Source organism: Tubulanus polymorphus, chromosome 5, assembly GCF_964204645.1.
Source record: "Tubulanus polymorphus chromosome 5, tnTubPoly1.2, whole genome shotgun sequence".
In the NCBI taxonomy this organism is placed as follows: Eukaryota; Metazoa; Nemertea; class Palaeonemertea; order Tubulaniformes; family Tubulanidae; genus Tubulanus; species Tubulanus polymorphus.
The window spans coordinates 15,906,788-15,930,126 of NC_134029.1; the positions used below are offsets into that span (position 1 = coordinate 15,906,788).

Here is a 23,339-nt window from a genome sequence, read left to right on the forward strand (position 1 = left end):
CCAGAAATGAAAATTCCAAAACAACTTCTGGTGACATTGACCTTTGACCTACAGGACCCAACATCTAATCAGTTATCTATTTGCTCTAGGACAATCCATCAATTTAATTTCACCAAGTTATCTCAAACCATTTATGAGTTATAGCCCAGAAATGAAAATAGCAAAATAACTTCTGGTGACCTTGACCTTAGACCTACAGGACCCGATATCTAAGCAGTCACTGAAGGTCCCTAGGGAAACTCATCCATAAAATTTCAGCAAGTTATCTTAAATCGTTCATGAGTTAGAGCCCGGAAATCAAAAATACAAAACAGCTCCTGGTGACCTTGACCTTTGACCTACAGTTCCAAAATCCAATAAGTTACCCACGGTCACTGGGATAACCCATCCATAGAATTTCACTGAGTTATCTCAAATCGTTTATGAGTTAGAGCCCGGAAATTAAATATACAAAATGGCTTCCTGTGACCTTGACCTTGGACCTACAGGGTCCAAAATCTAATCAGTACAACCTCATCTAGTACAACACAATGTTTCCTATTATCCATAGTACTCAGCCTTTATGTGGTATTTTTTAAGATATAATTTTTGCGATAATCACACCATTGGATAATGTAAAGTTACTACAATTCCACAGTTAAGTTAAGTGATACAAGTGATAGCGGAATCGTATGAGACAGTTTTATTTGGTTTCTAAACACCAGATATAAGCATTCTTAAACATTCGTAACCAAGGAGACACTTTCATTGTTTCTTTCCAATGGGGGGGCATCCAAGCCAATTGCCATGGTAACACACATCGTTCGGGGTGAGGCATCATTCCGAGATGACGTCCATTCTCAGAACAAACTCCAGTAATACCATTTACACTACCATTAGGGTTGAAAGGATAAACATCAGTAGGCTGACCATAGTCATCAGCATAAGACAAAGCAACAAGTCTTTTTTGTATTATACTCTGTTCTAACTCCGCATTTTTGAAAACCATTCGACCTAGAAACAATGAAGAATTAAAAGAACATTTCAATATCAGGAGTATGACATAGTAGCCTCCTGGAACAGCCTAGAATTGGTTCCAATATTTGAGTTATTAGCATTAAATCATAATTAATGGAACACAATACTACCAAGGATGATTGAGATAATGACAAACGTGGGACAAAAATCCTACCTTCACCATGCGCTACCCATATACCGAGTACAGATTCATCCATTCCTTTAAACATTATTGATGGTGAGCTGTGTACCTTAACTGTCACAAATCTAGACTCAAAACGTTCAGAAACATTAGCATCTAGGAGCAAGCCTTGCCGTTCCACTCCTGAAAAACATTGGACACATTTGTATATGAGTTTATTGAACCAAACCTATCCAGTTGGCACGGAGCTTAGAATTTAGGGACTGCTATCAGTTACTTAACCCATTAGCACTCAGGAATTGCACTATGTAGTGCCAATTACTCCTTAGAAAATTCGAGGTAAAATCTTAGTTCATCACGATACCAGATAGCTCATTTACTGTTTATGTCATGAAGAACTAGAGGACCAAAGGTACAGTTTATTTTATAATATTAATGAAAACATATAAGTTACATTGTTCATTCTACTACTCTTTTAATAATGCAGATCTGTTGACTTAAACAAGTGTCCTGGGCACTACGGTGAAGCCTCAGACAGTGTGGTAGGCAGGAACAAATACGTCAGATCGATTTGTTTTGGCCAGAGAGTTTAAAATAATTGACAGATACAACAGCCTACCCGAGACTTTTCAAAGACTTAATAATTAGACCGACAACTTAAATGAAAATCTAGGATCATGTTTATTTCATTCAAAAATCTTATTTCACTGTATGATTACCGATCGCGCCGGACCAATTGAGTGAGATCATCACCCCCCCCCCCCCCCCATACTTTTACAGTATTTTTGGACTATTTGGAAAATTGATATTTTTCAATACCGAAATCCGCGGGGAATTCTCATCCCTGACGTCTGCAGTAAATGAATAAACGCGCGACACACCGCCATACAACTCAGCGATAATTTCGGTCTAACTGTAAAAATTGGAGGCTTTCAAGGACATTGTCCGCCAACCTTTCAAATTTAAAGACTCCAACTGACTTTCCCAGCACAAAACAAGGAATTTAAGACCACCACCGACCCTTGGTGCAAGGTGCCCGTTCACACCAAGTGATGTAGTCATCCGTACATTAATTCATCTGGTAAAATAAATTTATCCAACTTGTTTAATAAATTTATTCGAAAGAATTATTGATAAAATACACGTTATACACAGTGTGTATGACATTTGAAAACTTCATGCAACGGATAGATGAATGAAAGACAAAAACAGAACGCAACTGGCCAAAGTGGGGTAAAAAATACTGAACAGAAAATCGAAATAATTGGAAAAAGTACCTTCAATCACATCAGGAGCTATCCATCCTAATAACGCCATTAACTGGCAACCGTTACAAACTCCAAGACTAAATGTATCTTCTCTCTGTTTAAATGCATCAAACTCAGCTTGCACCTCTGGATGATATAGAATAGTGCCTGCCCATCCTGTTAGCAATAAATACTCCATGACAATGAGAGCAAGAATGTATCAAGTATTAACTTACATACGCATGTTCATAAATCGTAACTAAAATACCTTTCGCTGATCCCAAAACATCCGCATAACTAAATCCACCGACAAACACCACACCTCTGAACTGCACCAGTGTCACCTTTTTACAACAAAGATCTTGCATGTTAACATCCCAGACTTCAAATCCTACCATATGCAATGCTGCTACCATTTCTCGGTCTCCATTACTACCTTCTTCACGAATAATGGCAACTTTTGGTTTATTTTCACCTGAAATTGGTTTTAAACTCTGTATGAATATATATATATATATATATATATATATATATATATATATATATATATATATATATACATATATATATATATATATATATATATATATATACGTATATACGTATACGCGTACACGTATACACGACACGCGTGCACATACACATACATATATATATATTTAACTAATGCACCCGTCAGTAAAATGTTTCACCCTGAGAGGGGGTTGATCAATTAGTGAAGGCGCTAGGATCTCTAAAAGGGGGTTTTTGGCGTCACTATTGGCATCACAATTCCAGAACATACTCATGCGCTGAGGATCTGACACCCCTCCAAGTGGGATGGTTTGTACTTTGATTGTGGTGTGCAAACACAAATTTATTTCATTGAAACCCTTTTACAACATACATAAGTTTTATTACCGTATTTTCCGGTGTACAAGTCGACCCGGTGTATAAGTCGAGGTCAAATTTTCAGTTTAAAAAGTTGTGCCGCGCGCCTGTAGTCTAGTATTAGACTGCTGTGTATTGATTATTGGCACCCTGCCACAGCATCGCGGCTTATATAAACACTGTACAATGAATATACGCAGTTTTCTTTCTTTTTTGATTTTTAACATTAGTTAATTTTGAAACATTTCCAAACTATAAGAAACTATTTTTATCACCATCCTAAATTCAATTACACGTACACGTACACATACATACACATACACATATATATTTAACTAATGCACTTGCAGTAAAATGTTTCACCCTGAGAGGGGGTTGATCAATTAGTGAAGGCGCTAGGATCTCTAAAAGGGGGTTTTTGGCGTCACTATTGGCATCACAATTCCAGAAAATATTCATGCGCTGAGGATCTGACACCCCTCCAAGTGGGATGGTTTGTACTTTGATTGTGGTGTGCAAACACAAATTTATTTCATTGAAACCCTTTTACAACATACATAAGTTTTATTACCGTATTTTCCGGTGTACAAGTCGACCCGGTGTATAAGTCGAGGTCAAATTTTCAGTTTAAAAAGTTGTGCCGCGCGCCTGTAGTCTAGTATTAGACTGCTGTGTATTGATTATTGGCACGCTGCCACAGCATCGCGGCTTATATAAACACTGTACAATGAATATACGCAGTTTTCTTTCTTTTTTGATTTTTAACATTAGTTAATTTTGAAACATTTCCAAACTATAAGAAACTATTTTTATCACCATCCTAAATTCAATTACACGTACACGTACACATACATACACATACACATATATATTTAACTAATGCACCCGTCAGTAAAATGTTTCACCCTGAGAGGGGGTTGATCAATTAGTGAAGGCGCTAGGATCTCTAAAAGGGGGTTTTTGGCGTCACTATTGGCATCACAATTCCAGAAAATATTCATGCGCTGAGGATCTGACACCCCTCCAAGTGGGATGGTTTGTACTTTGATTGTGGTGTGCAAACACAAATTTATTTCATTGAAACCCTTTTACAACATACATAAGTTTTATTACCGTATTTTCCGGTGTACAAGTCGACCCGGTGTATAAGTCGAGGTCAAATTTTCAGTTTAAAAAGTTGTGCCGCGCGCCTGTAGTCTAGTATTAGACTGCTGTGTATTGATTATTGGCACGCTGCCACAGCATCGCGGCTTATATAAACACTGTACAATGAATATACGCAGTTTTCTTTCTTTTTTGATTTTTAACATTAGTTAATTTTGAAACATTTCCAAACTATAAGAAACTATTTTTATCACCATCCTAAATTCAAATTGGTATATGAGTGTAGCCTAACATAAATTAATATTCCATTTCATCATGGCGACCTTGAACTCTAAACATCGTCCGTTTAAAACGATTTCGAAAGTGTAGCCGGTGTATAAGTCGACATACGTTTTTTGGACATGATTTTTGGTCTCAAAAACTCGACTTATACACCGGAAATACGGTAGTCATTTTTAATTTGAAACAGAACCTGTATAAGTTTCTTGCTGAGTCTCATTCATATCAAATGTTGTGACATATCGCGGAGATATCCTATTCTTTAGTGATGATTGTTCTTGTTCCACACAGGAAGGATTCGTTTGCAATTTTTCTAATTGAAAACTAGTCTCTTCCCAAATATCACGCAGCAATACCATTTTCTCACTCAAAACAAGTTGACCATTCATCATAATTTCCACCTATAAAAGGAAATGTTAAATACTGTACAATGATTTCACGCGGTTTTCATTCTAGCTTGATTTTTATCTGTGCATACCGATGAGTTTTGCTGAAGTTCACTAGAGTATCCAATGATATGACAAGGGACATTCACAGCATGAAACTGATGAAGAACTGCAGTCAGATTATCACTACTAACTTCTAACACCCAGCCTAATTCTTCTGAGAACAGATATTCAATTGCTGATTCTGTAAATATCAAAAACATGAAATGATGAGGAAATTAAGGCAGTATCAGCATCACATTTAGCATATTGGTTCACTGACTTTGATCACTGTGTTTGATGTCTAATCTCAGTCCAACATTTCCTGCAAAAGCCATCTCTAATACACAAGTAACCAATCCACCATCACTTATATCATGACCAGCACAGATTTTCTTATCTTTTGAAATAAAATTCAACTAACTTTACTACTTAGTATGTTCAGCCAGTATGTGTCAGATGATTTGAATTAACATATGAGTCTCCATATATTTCAAATTGTAAATAATACCTTTGATGAGCTTTTGTAAAGCATTAAAAGCTTCAACAAATAAAGCTGGATTATCTAGATCAGGACAGCTATTTCCTATCTGTTTAAAACATTGAGCTAAAGCACTGCCACCTAATCGTCGCTTTCCTTCAGCTAAATCCACATGAACTAAAATACCTAAATACATACACATTAACATCAAAAATACATCATAAAAATCATCATCTGATGAAATTATACAACATACAATCATCATCTTATGAAATTATATAGTACCTCTGTTATTTGGTGCTTCAGCATCAGGAGTGACAGTAAGTCTGATATCCTGGCACACGACATAAGCACTAACAACCAATGTCCCTGCAATGAAAAATTGACTAATAGATTTCCAGGAATGCATCACCGAACTTAACAATAGGGTTTTCTGCAAAAGCAGCAGAAAACCCTGATAATAATTCATGTTACCTGGTGATTTTACTGTTTCCCCATTAACTCTTGCAGCCATACTAAGTGAATCTTTACCACCATCCACTGCAATCCCTAGTACTGACATAGCTTCACACATAGCTTTACAAGCATCATATAGCAGAGCACCTTCACCTGGTAATTTGGCCGCCCACATCCAATTAGCACTACATTTAATATCCTTAAAAAAACAAAATAGCAAAATATACAAGAGCCGCTTTCAACAAACCTTACTCGACCAATGAATTATCTCAGTGGCAAGCAAATTCCAGAGCACTAAAGCGTGATAATAGTTATTCATCACACACGTTATGTATTTCAAACAATATTTCTGGGGCTAAATATTCCATGACTAGCGGAGTCTAGGGAGATAAAGCAGTCCCTTATCATTCATATGGAGAATAAAGGGCCGTAAAAATACCCGGAATTCAAGTGGTATGTACGGCCCTTAAAAGTATTGTTTGGATGACGAGTGAAGATGTACCTTGATGTCAGTAATGTAGGCAAAGACGATGTTAGTTAAAGCTTCAGCGACAGACATTCTCGCTCCAGCACAAGCATGTACAAGTCCTTTCATGGGCTGTTCCCCAATAGAAGTAGCTGAACCAATCTGCAAGAAAGTATTCTGTGTAATTTCCATGAATGACCCAAACCAGAGTATCGTATGCAAGTATCTAATACGCACAGTCTCAAGATGTGATAAAGCAGTTACAGCTACATCAGCGAGCGGTGTATGTAGAGGACCAACGCACTGCTGTTGAGCTACAAGACCACTTACAGAACGATCAACCTGATAGAAATGAGAAAACATGTCAAATTTAATATACATGTATCATTATATGCATGAATTTTCTACCCTTTATCTCATTACAATTAATGGGAACAAAAATGTAAAGATGGAATGATAGCAAATCATTAAGGGGGATATCAACATGGCTTTGGTTTACTGAATTAGAAGAGTACTTGTGTACATCTTATTCTTATTCATCAGTCCTGACCTAAAAAATGTTTTGTTTGTAGCTCATGGGATCGATAGTAATTTGCTCGGGTTTCAATGAAATATTCATAAAATTTTGAAAGACATTTTGCATCTGCTATCAGAAATCAGTCAATATGGCAATATGGTCTTCTGAAAACGCTAAAGTCTTTAATAAAGGGATAACTAGACAGTGCTTCTACAGGCTTCTCGCTGGGAAAAAAGTTTTAGGTCCGTTTTAGTTACATTTGGAACAAGAAACAAAATTCTTTATGACGAGAGATATCCCACAATAACGAAGCCAAGATTGAAAAATTCTATATCAGAATGATTGTATTTGAGGAGCGACGTTTCGGCTAACAACTGTTAACCATCAACAGGCGTACTGGGAACAAAATCAAATACCAGGATATTTATACAAGAATATGACAAATGATTGAGATTAAAGTAATTAAATAACAAAAACTGGAACACTAAGGACGAAAACAAAGAAGGCAAACGACAAACTAAGGGGATGTAGTGCGAAATTAAAGTAATCTAAAAACAAAGCCCAGAGGGTTCAAAGGCAGACAAACTAAGGGGTAATCGGACAAAAACAAAATGCAAGAACATCAAAAGGATAATGAAGGAATGAGTGAGGGAGTGAGTGAGTAGAAGTGTCAAATGGAGGAAAACAAGCTAACGGGATTAGAATAATGGGGGTACAAGTGAAGCGAGAAATTTAGAGATCAAAATATTGTGAGGAGAAAATAAGTTAATCAATTCAATGGACTTTTTAAAATAATGACTTCTTTATAAGGACTTTCTTAAATTGATATGATGGTGAATGTTTAAACCAGTATCAAAAGTAAATGTTAGTAAAATAGAATCACTTGAATAGAACAGTACAGTTTAAGCATTTGTAATTCAGTAAGATTTCATTAAAGGTCTACTCCTTATTTCAAAGATTTAGAAAATAACCCTAGCCAAGTGCAGCAGCTACAATTTTGGTCGTTAGTAAATAAGTATAATAGTAAAACCAACAAAAATCATCGATATACAGTCAACCTCGGTTAATCAGTCTCCAGTTAAACCGTTTAACCCTTACAATACCACTACCGTATGGCATACGGTACAAATTGACAAGCTAGCATACCCGTACCGTATGTGCTACGGTATCACTTAACCCTTCTTCTAGAAGGACATATATATCAGTATCAGCCGGTGCTGCCATCTGCATAAAATCCAAGATGGCAACAGCCAGGAAAAAACAATTTTGCTGGATGAAACGGTTCAGCAGCTCGTATATGATGCTGAGTGATGCTGGTGACTTGGGATTTGGTAGTGAACAAACTGAGAGTGACAACGAATATGACAGAAGCAGTTCAGATGATGAGACTTAGTCAGAAAATAGGTTTATAGTGCCGGCTATGATTTTGATGATGAAAATGAAATCAGTGACAATTTTTTTAGACCTTGTTGATACGGTTGTCATGGCAACGGACACCAAAAACAATAATGAAGAACCAGAAACTGTCCATCCTCAAGGTCACATATATCCAAATAATTTGTCTTATTTGTAAGCCCAATGGTTATCAACACCATGGTATACAATGTATCAGTGTCAAATACAAAGGTAACAATTTTCTGAGGCCTGAAATTATACCCCAATGAAACCCCTTACATCCAGTTTTCCAACATATCATGGTAAATGAGTGGAAAATTAAATATTTTAGTTGTTCTATTGCTTTGAAATTTTTATTACATAAAGTAAGGATATATGGCATACAATTTCAGTTGGAATTGAATAGATCAGTGCATTTTGCTGGGAGAGAGAGCAGTTTATCTGAAACTTATCGTGAATTTTTTTCATGGCGGCCATCTTGGAGTATGTGACCTTGACCTCAAGTTCACTTATATCCAAATTATTTATGTCTACATTGTTGGCCCAAAAGTTATCAACAACATGCTATATAAATTTTCTGTGTCGGATACCTTGGTAACTATTCTATGAAGTTTCAAATATACCCCTATAAACCCCTAAATTATAATACAGCAGCGGAGACACTATGTGGTATTGAAAGGGTTAAGTGCTTATTCTGTATAATTAAATTAGTCCCGTTTTTCATAAACATTCCCTTTAAAATTCTAATTAAAATCAAAATAATCATGATGCATGATGGCTTCAGCAGCGAATAAACTCTCTAAACTACTATGAAACGAGGGGGATGTTTTCTTTTCATGTATAAAGGATGTCAAGTGGATCTAATGAACCATCGGATGCTATGAATTATCTGTTATCCGTATATTACTTAATCCGTACTAAAAAGCTCAGTCGCTAGTGATACGGATTAACCGAGGTTGACTGAAGTTAATTTAAACAACGCATCATCCTTTTTCTATTCTCAAGCAGTTTCTTGAAAAATCATGATTGCAGAAGGGTTCGCACCTTGTTTGTTAAATATCTTTTACTCGCGACAGATGGAAGTCTGAGAACTCTATTGAGAGCTGACATTACATCGATATCATCCGGAAGTGTCAGTGGAATAGCTGCTTCAGCAATATGTTCCAAGTGAAATAACTGAAATATACAGTACAAGAATTACAACTTTTATCTACCAAATTCCTAAATAAACCAGCAAATTTTAATGTTTATGCATTCTGAATACAGATAATGAAATACCTTTTGAGGCATTTTTCCAAGACAGAGTTCCAAATCTAAATCAACAGGATACTTAATATTAGGACAAACTTCCTCCTTCGCAAGCTGGCCCTGTCCGCTAGATTCACCAGATTCAATACACTCAGACTCCAAGCGAATCTAAATTATACAATTAACACACAAAATACATGCCAATAAAATGCAAATTCTGCGAGAATCTTACCTTTCCATCTCCTGTTATATTTCCAACAAAGCTCACAGGACATTTCTCACGCAAACAGATATTCTGCAGAATCTCAGAATCTGCTGGTTTGGCTAGAATAGCATTACTCTCTTGGTATTCAGCACCCCACAGTTCAAGAACATTAATTGTTGGATCAGCAAATTGAAAAGCTTCCACATGAATCAAGGCCCCAGATGGATCGCAAATCTCTTTGAGAACATTACCTGAAACAGATGACATAATCTTCAGAATCAATGAGTGTCACATGCATCAGACATGTAAATTAGAAAATAAAGGATTATTTGGTCTTGTAGCTCACTTGCAATCGATACCTGAAGTTAAAATACAGCAATTTAATACCCAGGGCATTTAGTCCACTCGTAGTCTATGTACTTCGTAGCATTGGTGTCTTGAATCAGGGCAAAGTTTCTAGAGTTAATATGCAAGGGGCACTATGGCCAGACTATAAAAGTCGCTTTGATGCAATCTGTGGGTGGGTAATTTTTGTCGAAATACACTCCCTGTTCAATATAATTAACAGTACAATCCTATTTCTAAAAACAGCAGGAACAAATAACTCAGACCATTTTTTCCCCTTGCTTATATGCACTTCCAGTCAGATCCGAATAGAAAAATTAAGAAATTATTGACAAAACCCATAGGTAGATGTACCTGCTACCATTTCATAGAATGACTAAATACGGCTATAAAGGCCAATCCATTCTAATAACTCAAGTTAACACTTGGAACATTTATAATCAAAATAATCATAATTATACTTGACCCCCTGCTGGGCGACAGGCAGACAACGCTAATATTGCAATTCATTCTTACCATTACCACCTGCTCCCTGGTCGTGAATACTTCTAATAGGATTATTTTCTCCAAGCTCGATACATGCACGGATTACCCGATTTAATTTCTGTTCCATTTCTGCATCACCTCTTTGAACAGCCCCTAAATCAAGCTCAGATTTATTGTCACCTTGCACTGATACAGAGCTTGCTGCACCTCCACCAACTCCAATTCTATATACAGGACCACCAATCTTCACAACATCATATCCTGTAAAAAAAAGGTTCATTCATATCAAATGCCTTTTCATATGTATAGAATAACACAATCTAAGAACTATCATAGGAGGGGGAAGGGGCCCTTACTTGTTGGTCAATATGCAACCCTTTATCCCAGCCGACATCGTAATTTTCTGGACCCATTTATAAAATTTACCCGTTTTTTAGGTTAGAAATTTGACTTTTACACATATATATATGGGTTTATTCTAATTTAGCCAGGACCTGTGGCAATCTTCTGAAGGAATTTCTTTAAACCAGTTATTCGAAGTCTTCAGGCCACGCAGGAGTCTTCTGAATAGGGAGTACATGCTTTTTAGAAGCGATTCAACCCTGTAAAGCAGAACTCGATATACATACCATTGCCTCAAGACAATGGGATACTGGTCACATTACTGAGGCAAGCGAGGATTCAGCGAAAATCCACCTGGACCGCTTGTGAGTTACCGCACTTCAATTTCATCTACTTCTCTATTAAATTTGAGTCAGCTTTTCTCATCATTAAATCAAATTTCAGGGAAATGTTTACCATACACCGAATCTTATATCTATCAAATGACATGTTTGATAATTTTCGGGTTCGGAACCCTACGAATCAAGTACAAATTTCATTGAAAATGGACTGATTTTCACGTGTTGTGTCATCTGGTGGTGCAGGTATCCCATTGATCTAAGTATGCATAAGTGTTGATTTTGCTGAACAATAATGACCGCCAGTCGGTCATCTTTGATTCCATCTCAGTCCATTTGCGGGCTGCAAATGCCAATATATAGACCATGCATCTTAAGTCAAATCAGTCTAGGCTTACAGACAGGCAGATGGATATTTTTAGAGACAAGGGGTGAAAAGTGAATGCAATAGCCCCTCGTACTTAATTCCCAAGTGGGCCAATAAATATGTTACCTATAATTGGTTCACTTTTCTGAATATGTCCATCCTCAATGTAGCCAATTCCACCGCTGAACATGATTGGTTTTATCCATTCTCGGCGAGTACTCTGATGCAACAAATTCCCAAAAGATCGAGCAAATCCAGCCAAGAGAGGTTCACCAAATTTATTACCATAATCCGAAGCTCCGTTACTAGCCTCTATAGCAATCTGAACTGGGCGTGCAAAATTATCAGGATATGAAAATGATGAGTCTTCCCAAGGCAAATCGTATCCTATATTCAGATATAAAGCAAAAATAATGTGTTTATCTTAAGTGACAAAGGGCACTTTTATGACAATTGTTCTAGCTTCGATGATTTCCAATCTTATTTAATTTGTTCAGACTTCAGATATCTATCAAGCACCTAATTGGCATACAATATATTGTACACAGAGATGAAGGCAAAATTGATACCGGGTAAAAGATTAATTTTTAATTTCATGCAACAGTTATGTTGAACGTTCATTGAATCCAATAATTATATCCAGGAAACAAGACGCAAGTTGTTTTGCAGTTGTATGCAGTGTGTGCCAGAAAATAGTTCCTCCAAAATGATTGAATATTCATAAGTTAATCCATATGAATAAACAAATTTTTTGGATGGATTAGTAATCAGTAGGATGTCTTCATTACATATTGAGGATAATGGGTCTAGTAGACCACACCTGGCTGGTTTTCAAAGACTAATTATGAATCGGCCTATTATACTGCAAAACCAAACTTGATTAATGAAATTAAGCTGTTTACTAATGATGATATCACTTAAGGGCAGGTATTAGTTGTGTGATAGAGTGAAGTTTATTTACTGTAAGCTGGCGCACCTCTTTGGGTGTTGGTGAAATCACAGTTGACTTCCTGGAGGTGTTGTCAGTCTTTAGAATTCTGCCATGTAGACGGGGATATTCTGTGTTTTTGAAATAAAGTTTCCTGTACGTATACAAAAAACTTAATCTTAATTAGGTAAGTTGTTTTATGTAGATATCATATTATTAATGTTGATGCTGTATTTGTAGGCCTTATCATTGAAATTAGATGTGTTTAATGGAATTGTTGAAATTCCTTTATGAAATCAAATTTCCCACCATTTCTGTATGCTAGTCGAGTAGGTTAGAAAGTGGTCGAATCTTCAAATTGTCTCATCAGAATATTGTAATGTAAATATTTATCTAATGTTTGAAAATAGTGTTATAAATTAGTCGAAAAAGCTGATTAATAAGTGTGATATATAATATGTAAGTTACTTTATTGTTTCGAGGACAATTTAGTGAAGATGTTGTGAGATAATAAAATGTATATAAGTTAAATAGATACTGGAGGTTGTCAGTCTTTAGAATTCTGCCATGTAGGCAGGATATTCTGTGTTTTTGAAATAAAGTTTACTGTTCCTGTAACTTTTTCTTATTTAGATTAACTTAAGCGATCAGTTCCTGAGAGAAGAAACGGCTGATCAACCGCCACGGCAGTTGGTAGTTGTCTGATGGCAGCAGTCTCCCTTGCAAATTGGTTCTTAAATCTCAGTTGCTGAGTGGGAATCACAACGAATGGTAATCGTCCGACGATCGGAGAGATCCAACGCTGTGACATTTGGCACCCGGTATGGGACCCAACAAGGAATGATTGCCGACACCAACCAGCCAAAGAATATCATGATCTCCTGTGTCGTTAATACGATCGTAAATTTAGCGACCTGAATAGTTTTCGGGGATCATTGTGGGAAAGAAATTGTGAGTACGGGATGAATTGCGTATTCTGGAGTTTGATTGGAATGAAAATATCAAATATATATCAGCCATATCGAATCGATATAACGCCACTCTAGAGTCAGTGGTGTATATTCGTTTGTGGATTGTGTTGTCCTGTGATAAATCAGTCGTATTGTTGTCATGTGTTGTACTGTGTACGTATTTGTGTGTTGAGTCCTGGTTTAACAAAACAAAATCGGGAAAGGATAAGTTTTGGTGTTTCGTTTACATTTTGCATGGAGAATTCATACACGTTGGGATCGTATTGCCATCGAATAACCGCAATATAGTTCAGCTACGGAGAGTTCGATCTATACAAAAATTTCAATAGCGCTTGAATATCTTAAGAAGCGAACTGAAGTGATTTTCTTTGAAAAAAAAAACTATCAAGGAAGTTAATTTTCTCTCGTTTTTGGATTGAAATGATTAAAGAATAGCTTTGATAATTCATAGAGCTGATTTTTAGTGAATGATTAATTAACAACAATATAAAAGAGGTAACAACGAACAAATGTTAAGTCTTGGACTCAGACCTGATATTCTCGAAGCATTCCTCTTTTAGGTCGCTGAGTCGCCGGTCTAGAATAACGTTCGACTACATTCAGACAATTCAGCTTCAGAGAGAAAAGAAACAACAGAAAAGTATCAGGTGATTATCGATAGTTTACTACGGAACACACGGTTGACAAAAAGTGTTAGGCATGTGCCGTTTGGTGCGTACTGGGACAAAAATATACCGGTTGGTCAGTTGGTTAGGTTGTGAAGTGTGGTTGAAACTAAGAAAGCCTACCAGTATTTATTTGTCTATCTTGTTGATCTTGATCGTGGGCCTATTATAGTAGTCAATACCATTTTAAGTACAAAGTTGTTACCCGTACATGACTGTACGGTGATCTCCACAGGTTAACCGTATGTGAGTTCCCTACATACGCCATACGTGAGTTCCTATATTATAATCTACGTATGCACATGCGTGAAAGAATAGGGTTTGGGTTAGGTGAGGCTATATGTAAATTTACTATCATCAACCTTGCAGTTGCGTTCTGTGGCTCAGTTGGTCTGCTGGACTACTGCTGGATTTTTTTTTTCATTTGGTATCGAAACCCAATATTGCAAGTCAGAGCGTCAACGTACTCACATGGCCCTACACCGATGTTACTATAATTGGTGCCATTATCATATGGATATGATTTGGCCAGGACTAGCCTTAAGTCAGTCTATGCATTATTCAATCGATATCATTAAAACAATACGGTGAAGTATTCACATGCAGAAAGGCTAATTGATTTGAGCCCTGCGATTAAATTTTGCTAAGGCCTTGTGACCTGCTGACATTTATATTCAAGCCTAGATCCAAAACCTTCATGTGGTCACAGCTTGTATACCAAAAATCATGATGTAGGCCTGTACATTTTGCTGTACGTTGGTTTGGTATACCGATTTCTCCTTGACTGATAAGTGTACGGTACAGCTGTACGCATTATACCAATGGGGATAGGGCATATTGTTTGGGCGTATTATTTCCTGCTTTAGAATATTGAAATAAGCCTAACGTTCATTCAAATATCCAACATCGGTGAAAGTTTGAATACTGTATACATGTACTGTTTACAATATAGGTTTTCATGTTCTATGAATATTTTGCAGTTCAAATGGGTTAATGCGGAATCCAATGAAATTAAATGCTGGTCAAGGTCAGTCAACACCAAGAACTCACTTCGACCGATGTTGCATCATATGATAGGAGATCTGATTCTTTCAAGTCAAGCAAAGTGATTCGACATGATCGACATAACACTGGAATAGGTTTGCATGACTAACAGTTCATTTCATTTAGTCCTATGTAATCTTTAGCCAATTTGGATTTGATTGTAATTGAAGCTCTGGAACTGTTGTCAAGAGACATGTAAGACAGGTGGAAAGAACACAAGTTATGCTTGATTCTCATATTCAAGTAAAATTCAAATTCAAATTTATTTCATTACATCATATTAACAAAGCATATCATTGGTTCATAGAGTAATTGAAATTAGGACGGAACAAATATTATTATAGAATTTTCAAAAAGGTAATGAATGTCTATAATGAAATGAACATTATTTTTCTAATAACTAAGAGTGACTGTTCCGTTTATTTGGAAACACACATAACTAGTCGAATAGGTTTGATATTTACTCACATGTTGCAGGTATAAAATTGTTTATCAGTATAGAATTTGTAATCCATAAAACCATAAATCAACATCGGCCTGCCACCCAGACCAAACCAAATCATAATTTATTGATTGAATCTACACTACAATATATGTATTCAAATATTTCAATAGAAAGATTAACTCCTTAAATCTATTCAAAATCATAATACATTCTTATCTGTAAATTCACTCAATCGACTCAGCAGATTCTTAAGATGAGTTCTTTAGAAAAGATCCATCTTTTAAGCGTGTTGATAATACAGTATCATAAACTTTTAATGCCAAAATGAATGCCTGGTCAAATAAATTCATATTTCAGAGAAAACTGTCTCCGTGGAAAATTTACCATTTGAAGGGTATACTGAATTGGATATAGAAATTGACGGTAAAAGTATGAAAATTTTAGCTCTCGAAGCCCCGCCCACAGAATATTATAACAATGTGCCGGTATTAATTGGAACCAACATTTTACGGCGTTTGCGGAACCAGTTTGTGTATAGGGACAAAGGCTCTGATCCTTCGGTTTGAACCACGCAATCCTCTTTTATTCCGCCCAATTCGGAAGTAACTCTTCATGTCATTGTCCGTAATTCAGTGATAAATAGTCTCGTGATGTCAGATGCTACGGATGTGAGGGTTCCAGGAAGCCTGACTATCATTCCTACTGTCCCCTATCTTTCTGAGACTCGATGTTGCCGCGTTGCGATAAGAGTGCGGAATTCAAGCAGCAAAGGGGTAACGATTCCAAGTAAGTCTTAGTTGTGTAGGTTAATTTCTGTTAATGAAGTCGCAAACTGTTCTACCATTCCAGATGCAAGTGCTTTTTACACTAGTGCTTTTGCACTACTTTTTACGTTATATATATTACCTATTGGAGAGATTATCCGTCAGCTTTCTACTCTGTATCATATATATGCTGATGACCAACAGCTTTATAAGTTTGTCAATCCTAAATGCTTCGTTGAAATTTCAAGTACACTCAATATGTTAAATAAACTAGTCACTTTCATTTTCAATTGGCTAACCATAAACAAACTCAAAGCTAACCGTGAAAAGACAGAATTTATCATACTTGGAACTCCGCATTTTAAGAGTCTTCTGCCTAATGATATTTTTCTTACTATAGATGGTGCAAAGATCTATCCATCTCAATGTATTCGTAATTTAGGTGTTTTATTTGATGATTCTTTGTCACTCGTTGACCATGTTAGTAATGTATGTAAAGCTGCGAATTTTCACTTATATACTATTGGTAAGATACGTAACCTACTTGATGATAAATCATGTAAAACTGCTGTAAATTCTCTGGTCACATCTCGTTTGGACTACGCAAACTCATTACTTGTTGGATCCAATAACACACTAGTTAATCGCCTACAACTAATTCAAAATAATGCTGCAAGGATTATAACAAGAACTAGAAAGTCTGAACATATTACACCTATTCTAATGGATCTACATTGGCTGCCAATTGCTGTTCCATCAGAGTTCAAAATTCTTTTAACTGTCTATAAATGCCTTAATGATACTGCCCCTCAGTATTTAAAATCTCTTTTAACTGTTTACACTCAATCACGACAACTTAGATCCAATTCAGTAACCAATAATCTAGTCATACCTCAGTCAAATCGGAAATTTGGTGAGAGGGCTTTTAGGTGTGCGGCGCCAGCATTATGGAATGGGCTTCCTAGTCACGTTAAAACTAGTCCTACTGTTCAATCTTTTAAAACTAGTCTCAAAACTTTTCTTTTTAATCGAACATGTTTGTCATAACTTCTAGTCAAGTATTCCACTTAATATGTAAATTTTTTTTACATGTGTCTCTATTTTATGTATGTTTTCTTTTTTAATGTCAAGCACAATGATTATGTTTTAGACTTGGGCTTTATAAGAAAATAAATTATTATTATTATAAGTGGGGTCAACGAAAACAGAATCGATGAAGTCTCGGATGACGAGTTTCTAAAGAGCATCGATCTCACAGGCGTTCAAACGTAAAGGGAAAAAGGAATGCTCCGTGAACTTTTACTAAAATGGAAAAGATTTTTGCTGTCTAAGACTTGGATCTGGGAATGACTAAAGTTTACGAGCATCGCATTCGTCTCACGGACGACACACCTATAAACCAGAGATATCGGCGTATACCACCTGGAATGGTGAATGAAGTGCAGGAGCATATCCGTTTAATGTTACAAGCAGGGGTAATTCGCCATTCGGTTAGTCCAGTAGTCTTGCTTCGCGAAAAGAATGGGGAACTCCGTTTCTGCATTGACTATCACGAACTTAACAAAAAGACCATACCCGATCGATACAGTCTGCCTCGTATCGACGAGGTATTTAACAACCTCGCGGAATGTGATCAGTTCACGTTGATCCACTTAAAATCTATTGGGATATTGGCAACTAGAGATGGCCGAAAGGGATCGTGAGAAAACGGCATTCAATGCAGGACCAGGATTCAGATTCTACAAGGTTGAAAAAATGCCGTTCGGGCTTACCGGCGCAACTGCTTCATTTCAACGACTGATGGAACGAGTCCTTGGGGAATTAAATCTACGGACATGTATTGTCTACATAGATGATATAATTGTATTCTCCAAGGGAGCGAAACAACACATCGAAAGGTTAGTGGAGGTATTCGCTTGCCTGGAGAGAGCTGGTTTGAAAGCTAAGCCCTCTAAATGTATCTTCATGAGACCCGAGGTTCTTTTTTTAGGTCACAAGATATCAAATAAAGGTATAGAGATAGATCCTTCCAAGATAAGAATGATTCGCGAATGGAAACGACCGGAGACCGTGAGGGAATTGCAGCCTTTTCTGGGATTCGCAGGGTTCTATCGGTGATTTGTACCTGATTTCTCTCGGAGTGCAAAACCTCTCACAGATCATTTGAAGGGAATCCCGAAGGGTTGCCATCGAAATAAAAAAGTCGATGATCGACTCGTATGGGGTGATAAAGAAGAGGTAGCTTTCAATTCATTAAAAGAATCGTTAATGAATCCTCCTGTTCTAGGTTTCGAAGATTACTAAAGTCCTTTCATACTTCACACGGACGCTTCAACAACGGGTCCCGGAGCCCTCCTTTATCAAGAACAGAACAGTGAGCATTGGGTGATTGGTTTCATGAGTCGGTCTCTCAAGGAGTCTGAGGCAAGATACCCAATTCATAAGCTGGAGTTTCTCACCCTCAAATGGGCTGTCACCAATGAATTCCATGATTATTTATATGGACATTTCTGTACCGTGGAGACTGACAATAATCCTCTGACCCGTGTACGGCGAGCTGTGAAATTAGATGCCATCAGTCACCGTTGACTGCAGGCACTGTCGGTGTACCAGTTAGAAATCATCTATAAGCCAGGGAAGAGCATGAAAGATGCTGACATTTTTAGCCATCCCGTGGAGGCTGAGGTAGTCCAAGCATTCTGCACTTCAGCTCATGTAGAGTCCATTCCTCCATTGAGAGATGATACAGGTGACCTTGGAGAATTCTGACTCAGTACTCGGGTACCAATGAAAAAAATGCTCACATAAAAAACATACAATTTTACACGAATTGGTTCAATGGCAACCTCATACCGCTGACAAAGGTAAACCAAAAATCACTGTACGGTTTGAAGCAATCTCCGAAATGTTGGAATACGGAATTCAAATCGTACATCGAATAGTAAGGATACAAGCAGAACGCTGCTGATCCATGCGTGTATGTGAAATTGAAAGTGTCAGGATATATTATTATTATTGCAGTGTATGTCGACGATTCGATTATCGTTGCTCAAGTTCTGTGTGCGTTGATTAGGTCGAAAGGTAATCTTTCGACAAAATTCGAAATGAAAGATATGGGTTAACTCCATTTCATTCTGGGAATAAGTTTTGTGCAGAAAATGGAGCGATAATGCTGCATCAACAGCAGTATATTCAACATATGCTCAACAAATTCGGATTAAGTGCTTGTAATCCTGTGTCTACGCCAATGGATATAAATATAAAATCAGTGAAATCTGATGGCGTGAGCAAACCTGTGATGAGATTATGTATCAATCAATGGTCGGAAGTTTGCAGCTATATGCAGCTATTGCTACACGACCAGATATGTCAAGCTTTGAGCTAAATTTCTAAATACTGCGGTGAGCCGTCAGAATCTCATCTGACTGCGGCTAAAGGAGTGTTTAGTTACCTGGAAGGCACAATGGATTTAGCGCTTGTGTACAAACAAAATGATGACGCCACTTAACAAGGATACTGGGATGCTAACTGGGGCAGTGACCTGGATGATAGAAGGTCAGTTACTGGAAATGTATTAATGTTAGCCAGCAGGGCAATTAGTTGGTTAAGTAAGGGTCAACCAACTGATGCGTTGTCTACAACGGAAAGCGAGTATATGAGTTTTAGTAGTGCGACGCAAGAAACTATCTGGTTGCGAAGATTATCATATGATCCTGGCGCGAAACAAGAGTCACCCACTGTAATTGCGGAGGATAACCATGGTGCAATAGCGTTATCTAAGAATCCTGTAGGTTATTGCAGGACAAAACATATTGACTTACGACACCATTTCATACGCGATGTGGTTACTGATGGAACAACAATGATTGAATACTGTAATACCTTGGACACGGTAGCGGATATACTCACCAAACCATTGCGTTGAAATGCACGTTGAAATGTAACATTAACTGCATCGTTACTGCTGAACTTTAGTTGACTTGTTATTGATATATAACACATGGTGTCTGGGTTTTTTGATAGTATACACGTGTTAGTTTGTAATGTCTCATTCATAACCTAGTTTTCACACAATACAGAACGTTATATCTTATATGCCTTTTCTTGTCGTTATTTCCTAATCCACTGGTGATACGCTCATCTTTGCAATATGAGCGGGCATGTGGATGTGAGAATCTACTGGTACTCACTGACCATTTTCAAAATTTTCAGTGGTGGTGGCAACGAAAAACCAATTAGCTAATACAACTGCCAAAGCTATTTACGACAATTTCATTTTAAGATATGGCATACCAAAGATATATAGTGATCAAGGACGAAATTTCTAAAGTCAGATAGTGAAAGAATTGTGCCAACGGCTAAAGATTGAAAGAAGCCGTACGACCCGGTACCACCCTCAAGGAAATGGGTGTGTAGAAAAAATGAATGGAACGCTTTTACGATGCTTGGTTCTACTTGAACCACATCAGAAAACTAAGTCGAAGGACTCTCTTCAGACGGTCGTTTGGCAGCACAACTGCACACCGCACGCTACGACAGGGTTATGGCCGTATCAGCTACTCTTTGAAGAGAGCCTCATCTTCCACTGGACAGTATTTTCAGAGTGGATAAGCTGAGATGTCGTAAGAAGTTTGGGGAACAGTTACAAGAGGAAATCGCTCATGCGTGGAAGACTGCTCGACAACGAATGGAGAATGCTGTTGACAGATCGGGATGGTATTACGACGCAAAGATTAGGGGTGGGGTACTTCAAATGCAGGACTTGGTTTTGATTAAAAACGTTGGACCCTCATCTCATGGCAAATTATCGGACGATGATTTTCCTGTTTACACCGTCGAGAGTAGAAAGACCAGCAAACAAAGAACGCTACATCGTAATATGCTGTTTCCCTTGGCTTGTCCCCTTCGAGAGACTACGGAACATAAAGAATCGGAAAAAGGCAAAAAGATTGGTCAGTCAGATAAACGCAGGGCGAACGGAGGTGGATTGGAACAGGATGAGTCGTATTCCGATGACTCTTTCGACAGAATTGAGGAAATGGACCTTTTGATAGCTGTGCCTGATGAGAAAGCAGAGACAATTCTTGGAGGCCGATGTGCCTAATCAACTGGAACAGTACAGGATTGAGAAGGAACAGGCCGAGATCGCGGAATCAGACGGTCGTGAATTACCTGTAGACGTTGCTGTGGAGGATCATGGCGTTGGAGCAGACAACGCCTCTGATGACAGAGTTAAAGAACAGCCGCCTCGTCGATCGAATCGAATACGTCAAGTGCCTGCTCGTTTCACGAACGGGGATTTTGTGTTGTCAGGTGGAACAGTGAATGAGAGTTCCAGATTGGCAGAGATGAATCGAAACCCTCATGGAAGCGGCTAGAGATTTCATCAAATCCTTTGCTACTCTCGTCACTGATAAATATGATTCAAAATGGTTGATAATTAATAAAAAAATAAGGGTTTTAATGCATATGTATATCTTGAAGTTGTTTTATTGGATGCCTCTTTATTGGATGATCCGAAAGAGATGAAAATTCTGCTATAAGGAAAGATTCAACTTTTAAGGAAAAAAAAAAAATTAGGGGTCCAGGGACACCATGCATACTTGGGAAGTGGTTTCAAATGCTCAACAATCAAACAATTTCAATATTCGACGCCCCCTGGTGACCATATACAAGAACCAATGACCTTGAAACTAACCACAATCATAGAACATGTCAGCAGCTACGATTTTATAGTTGATTGTGATAAAAAAATATGCCTCGTTACCAATTTAATATGGAAATACTAAGTAATTCTACTATTCAACGCCCCCTGGTGACCATATTCAAAACCCAATAACCTTGTCACTCATCACAATCAAAGAACCTGTCATGAACAACAACTTTGCAATTGATCATGGTAACAAAATATGCCTAGGTACCAATATAATAAGGAAATACTAGGTAATCCTACTATTCAACGCCCCCTGGTGACCATGTAGAAAACTTATTTCCTAAAAACTCAACACAATCATAGACGATGTCATGAGCTACAACTTTGCAATTGCTCGTGGTGACAAAATATTTATTGGTACAAATATAATTTAGAAATACTAAGATATCGTATTATTCAGCGCCCCCTGGTGGCCATATTAAAAAACCAATGAACTTGAAACTCACCACAAACATAGAACACGTTACATTATAAGCTACAACCTTCTAATTCATTGTTGTAACAAAATATGCTTAGGTATCAATATAATGTCGAAAAACTTATTCCCACCTACGAATGAGTACTAATGACACCAAGATGGCCACCAATTGCATCATAATTGGCTGATCAAAAAATACCTGTCTCAGGTATTTAACATCCCTTTCCAAAGAATACACATCAGCAATTGCAATGAGAAATGGCAAACCAGTAGGAAGCTACAGGACTCAGAATTCGGGCCAAAATTGACATTTATGGGCACTTAAAAGGTCCTAGGACAACCATCTTGAGTCCGGTCGACCCAATTTGTGTTATGCTGATGGGCCCTGGGAGGGGTCAAATATACATAAAAGATCAAGGTTATTGATCAAAGCGTCTTCAAGCTTTCCCTCAAAAAGTTCAAAAACGTGTAAAAAGTGCTGATTTTGACGAACAACAATGGCTGCCAGTCGGCCATCTTGATTCTGACAGGGCCGGTTTTTGGGCTGAAGATGTGTCTAGGGTAGATACATGTATAACCCAAATATCAAGACATTACCTTGAAGCGTCTTCAAAACTTCCCAAAGTCTACGGCCAGACGGACGAACGGGCGGACGAAAAGTGAACGCAATAGCCTGCTGGGA

General features: G+C 37.5%; 1 protein-coding gene and 1 long non-coding RNA gene across 7 annotated transcripts in view; one reads left to right on the forward strand and one right to left on the reverse strand.

The window, feature by feature from the left end:
• Positions 1 to 274: 274 nt before the first annotated feature.
• LOC141904953 (phosphoribosylformylglycinamidine synthase-like) overlaps positions 275 to 23,339 on the reverse strand; it is a 39,534-nt gene continuing 16,469 nt past the window's right edge. For 4 of the 6 annotated variants that reach the window (XM_074793597.1, XM_074793593.1, XM_074793594.1 and 1 more), the window contains exons 9-25: positions 11,836 to 12,096; positions 10,693 to 10,923; positions 9,859 to 10,082; positions 9,657 to 9,794; positions 9,423 to 9,554; positions 6,704 to 6,808; positions 6,503 to 6,628; positions 6,019 to 6,199; positions 5,830 to 5,913; positions 5,575 to 5,730; positions 5,347 to 5,463; positions 5,117 to 5,268; positions 4,832 to 5,039; positions 2,654 to 2,860; positions 2,416 to 2,562; positions 1,172 to 1,321; positions 276 to 993 (exon numbers count right to left, since the gene is read on the reverse strand). In XM_074793597.1, coding sequence (XP_074649698.1) covers positions 683 to 993; positions 1,172 to 1,321; positions 2,416 to 2,562; positions 2,654 to 2,860; positions 4,832 to 5,039; positions 5,117 to 5,268; positions 5,347 to 5,463; positions 5,575 to 5,730; positions 5,830 to 5,913; positions 6,019 to 6,199; positions 6,503 to 6,628; positions 6,704 to 6,808; positions 9,423 to 9,554; positions 9,657 to 9,794; positions 9,859 to 10,082; positions 10,693 to 10,923; positions 11,836 to 12,096 — 2,930 coding nt within the window. In that variant the 3' untranslated portion in view covers positions 276 to 682. Of the gene's footprint in view, positions 994 to 1,171; positions 1,322 to 2,415; positions 2,563 to 2,653; positions 2,861 to 4,831; positions 5,040 to 5,116; positions 5,269 to 5,346; positions 5,464 to 5,574; positions 5,731 to 5,829; positions 5,914 to 6,018; positions 6,200 to 6,502; positions 6,629 to 6,703; positions 6,809 to 9,422; positions 9,555 to 9,656; positions 9,795 to 9,858; positions 10,083 to 10,692; positions 10,924 to 11,835; positions 12,097 to 23,339 lie in introns of all 6 variants that reach the window. The other 2 variants (XM_074793595.1, XM_074793599.1) reach the window with 1 other exon arrangement.
• On the forward strand, positions 13,538 to 15,486 carry LOC141904954 (uncharacterized). Its single transcript, XR_012619230.1, has 3 exons — positions 13,538 to 13,588; positions 14,169 to 14,255; positions 15,254 to 15,486. It is a non-coding gene; the product is annotated as an uncharacterized LOC141904954 (long non-coding RNA).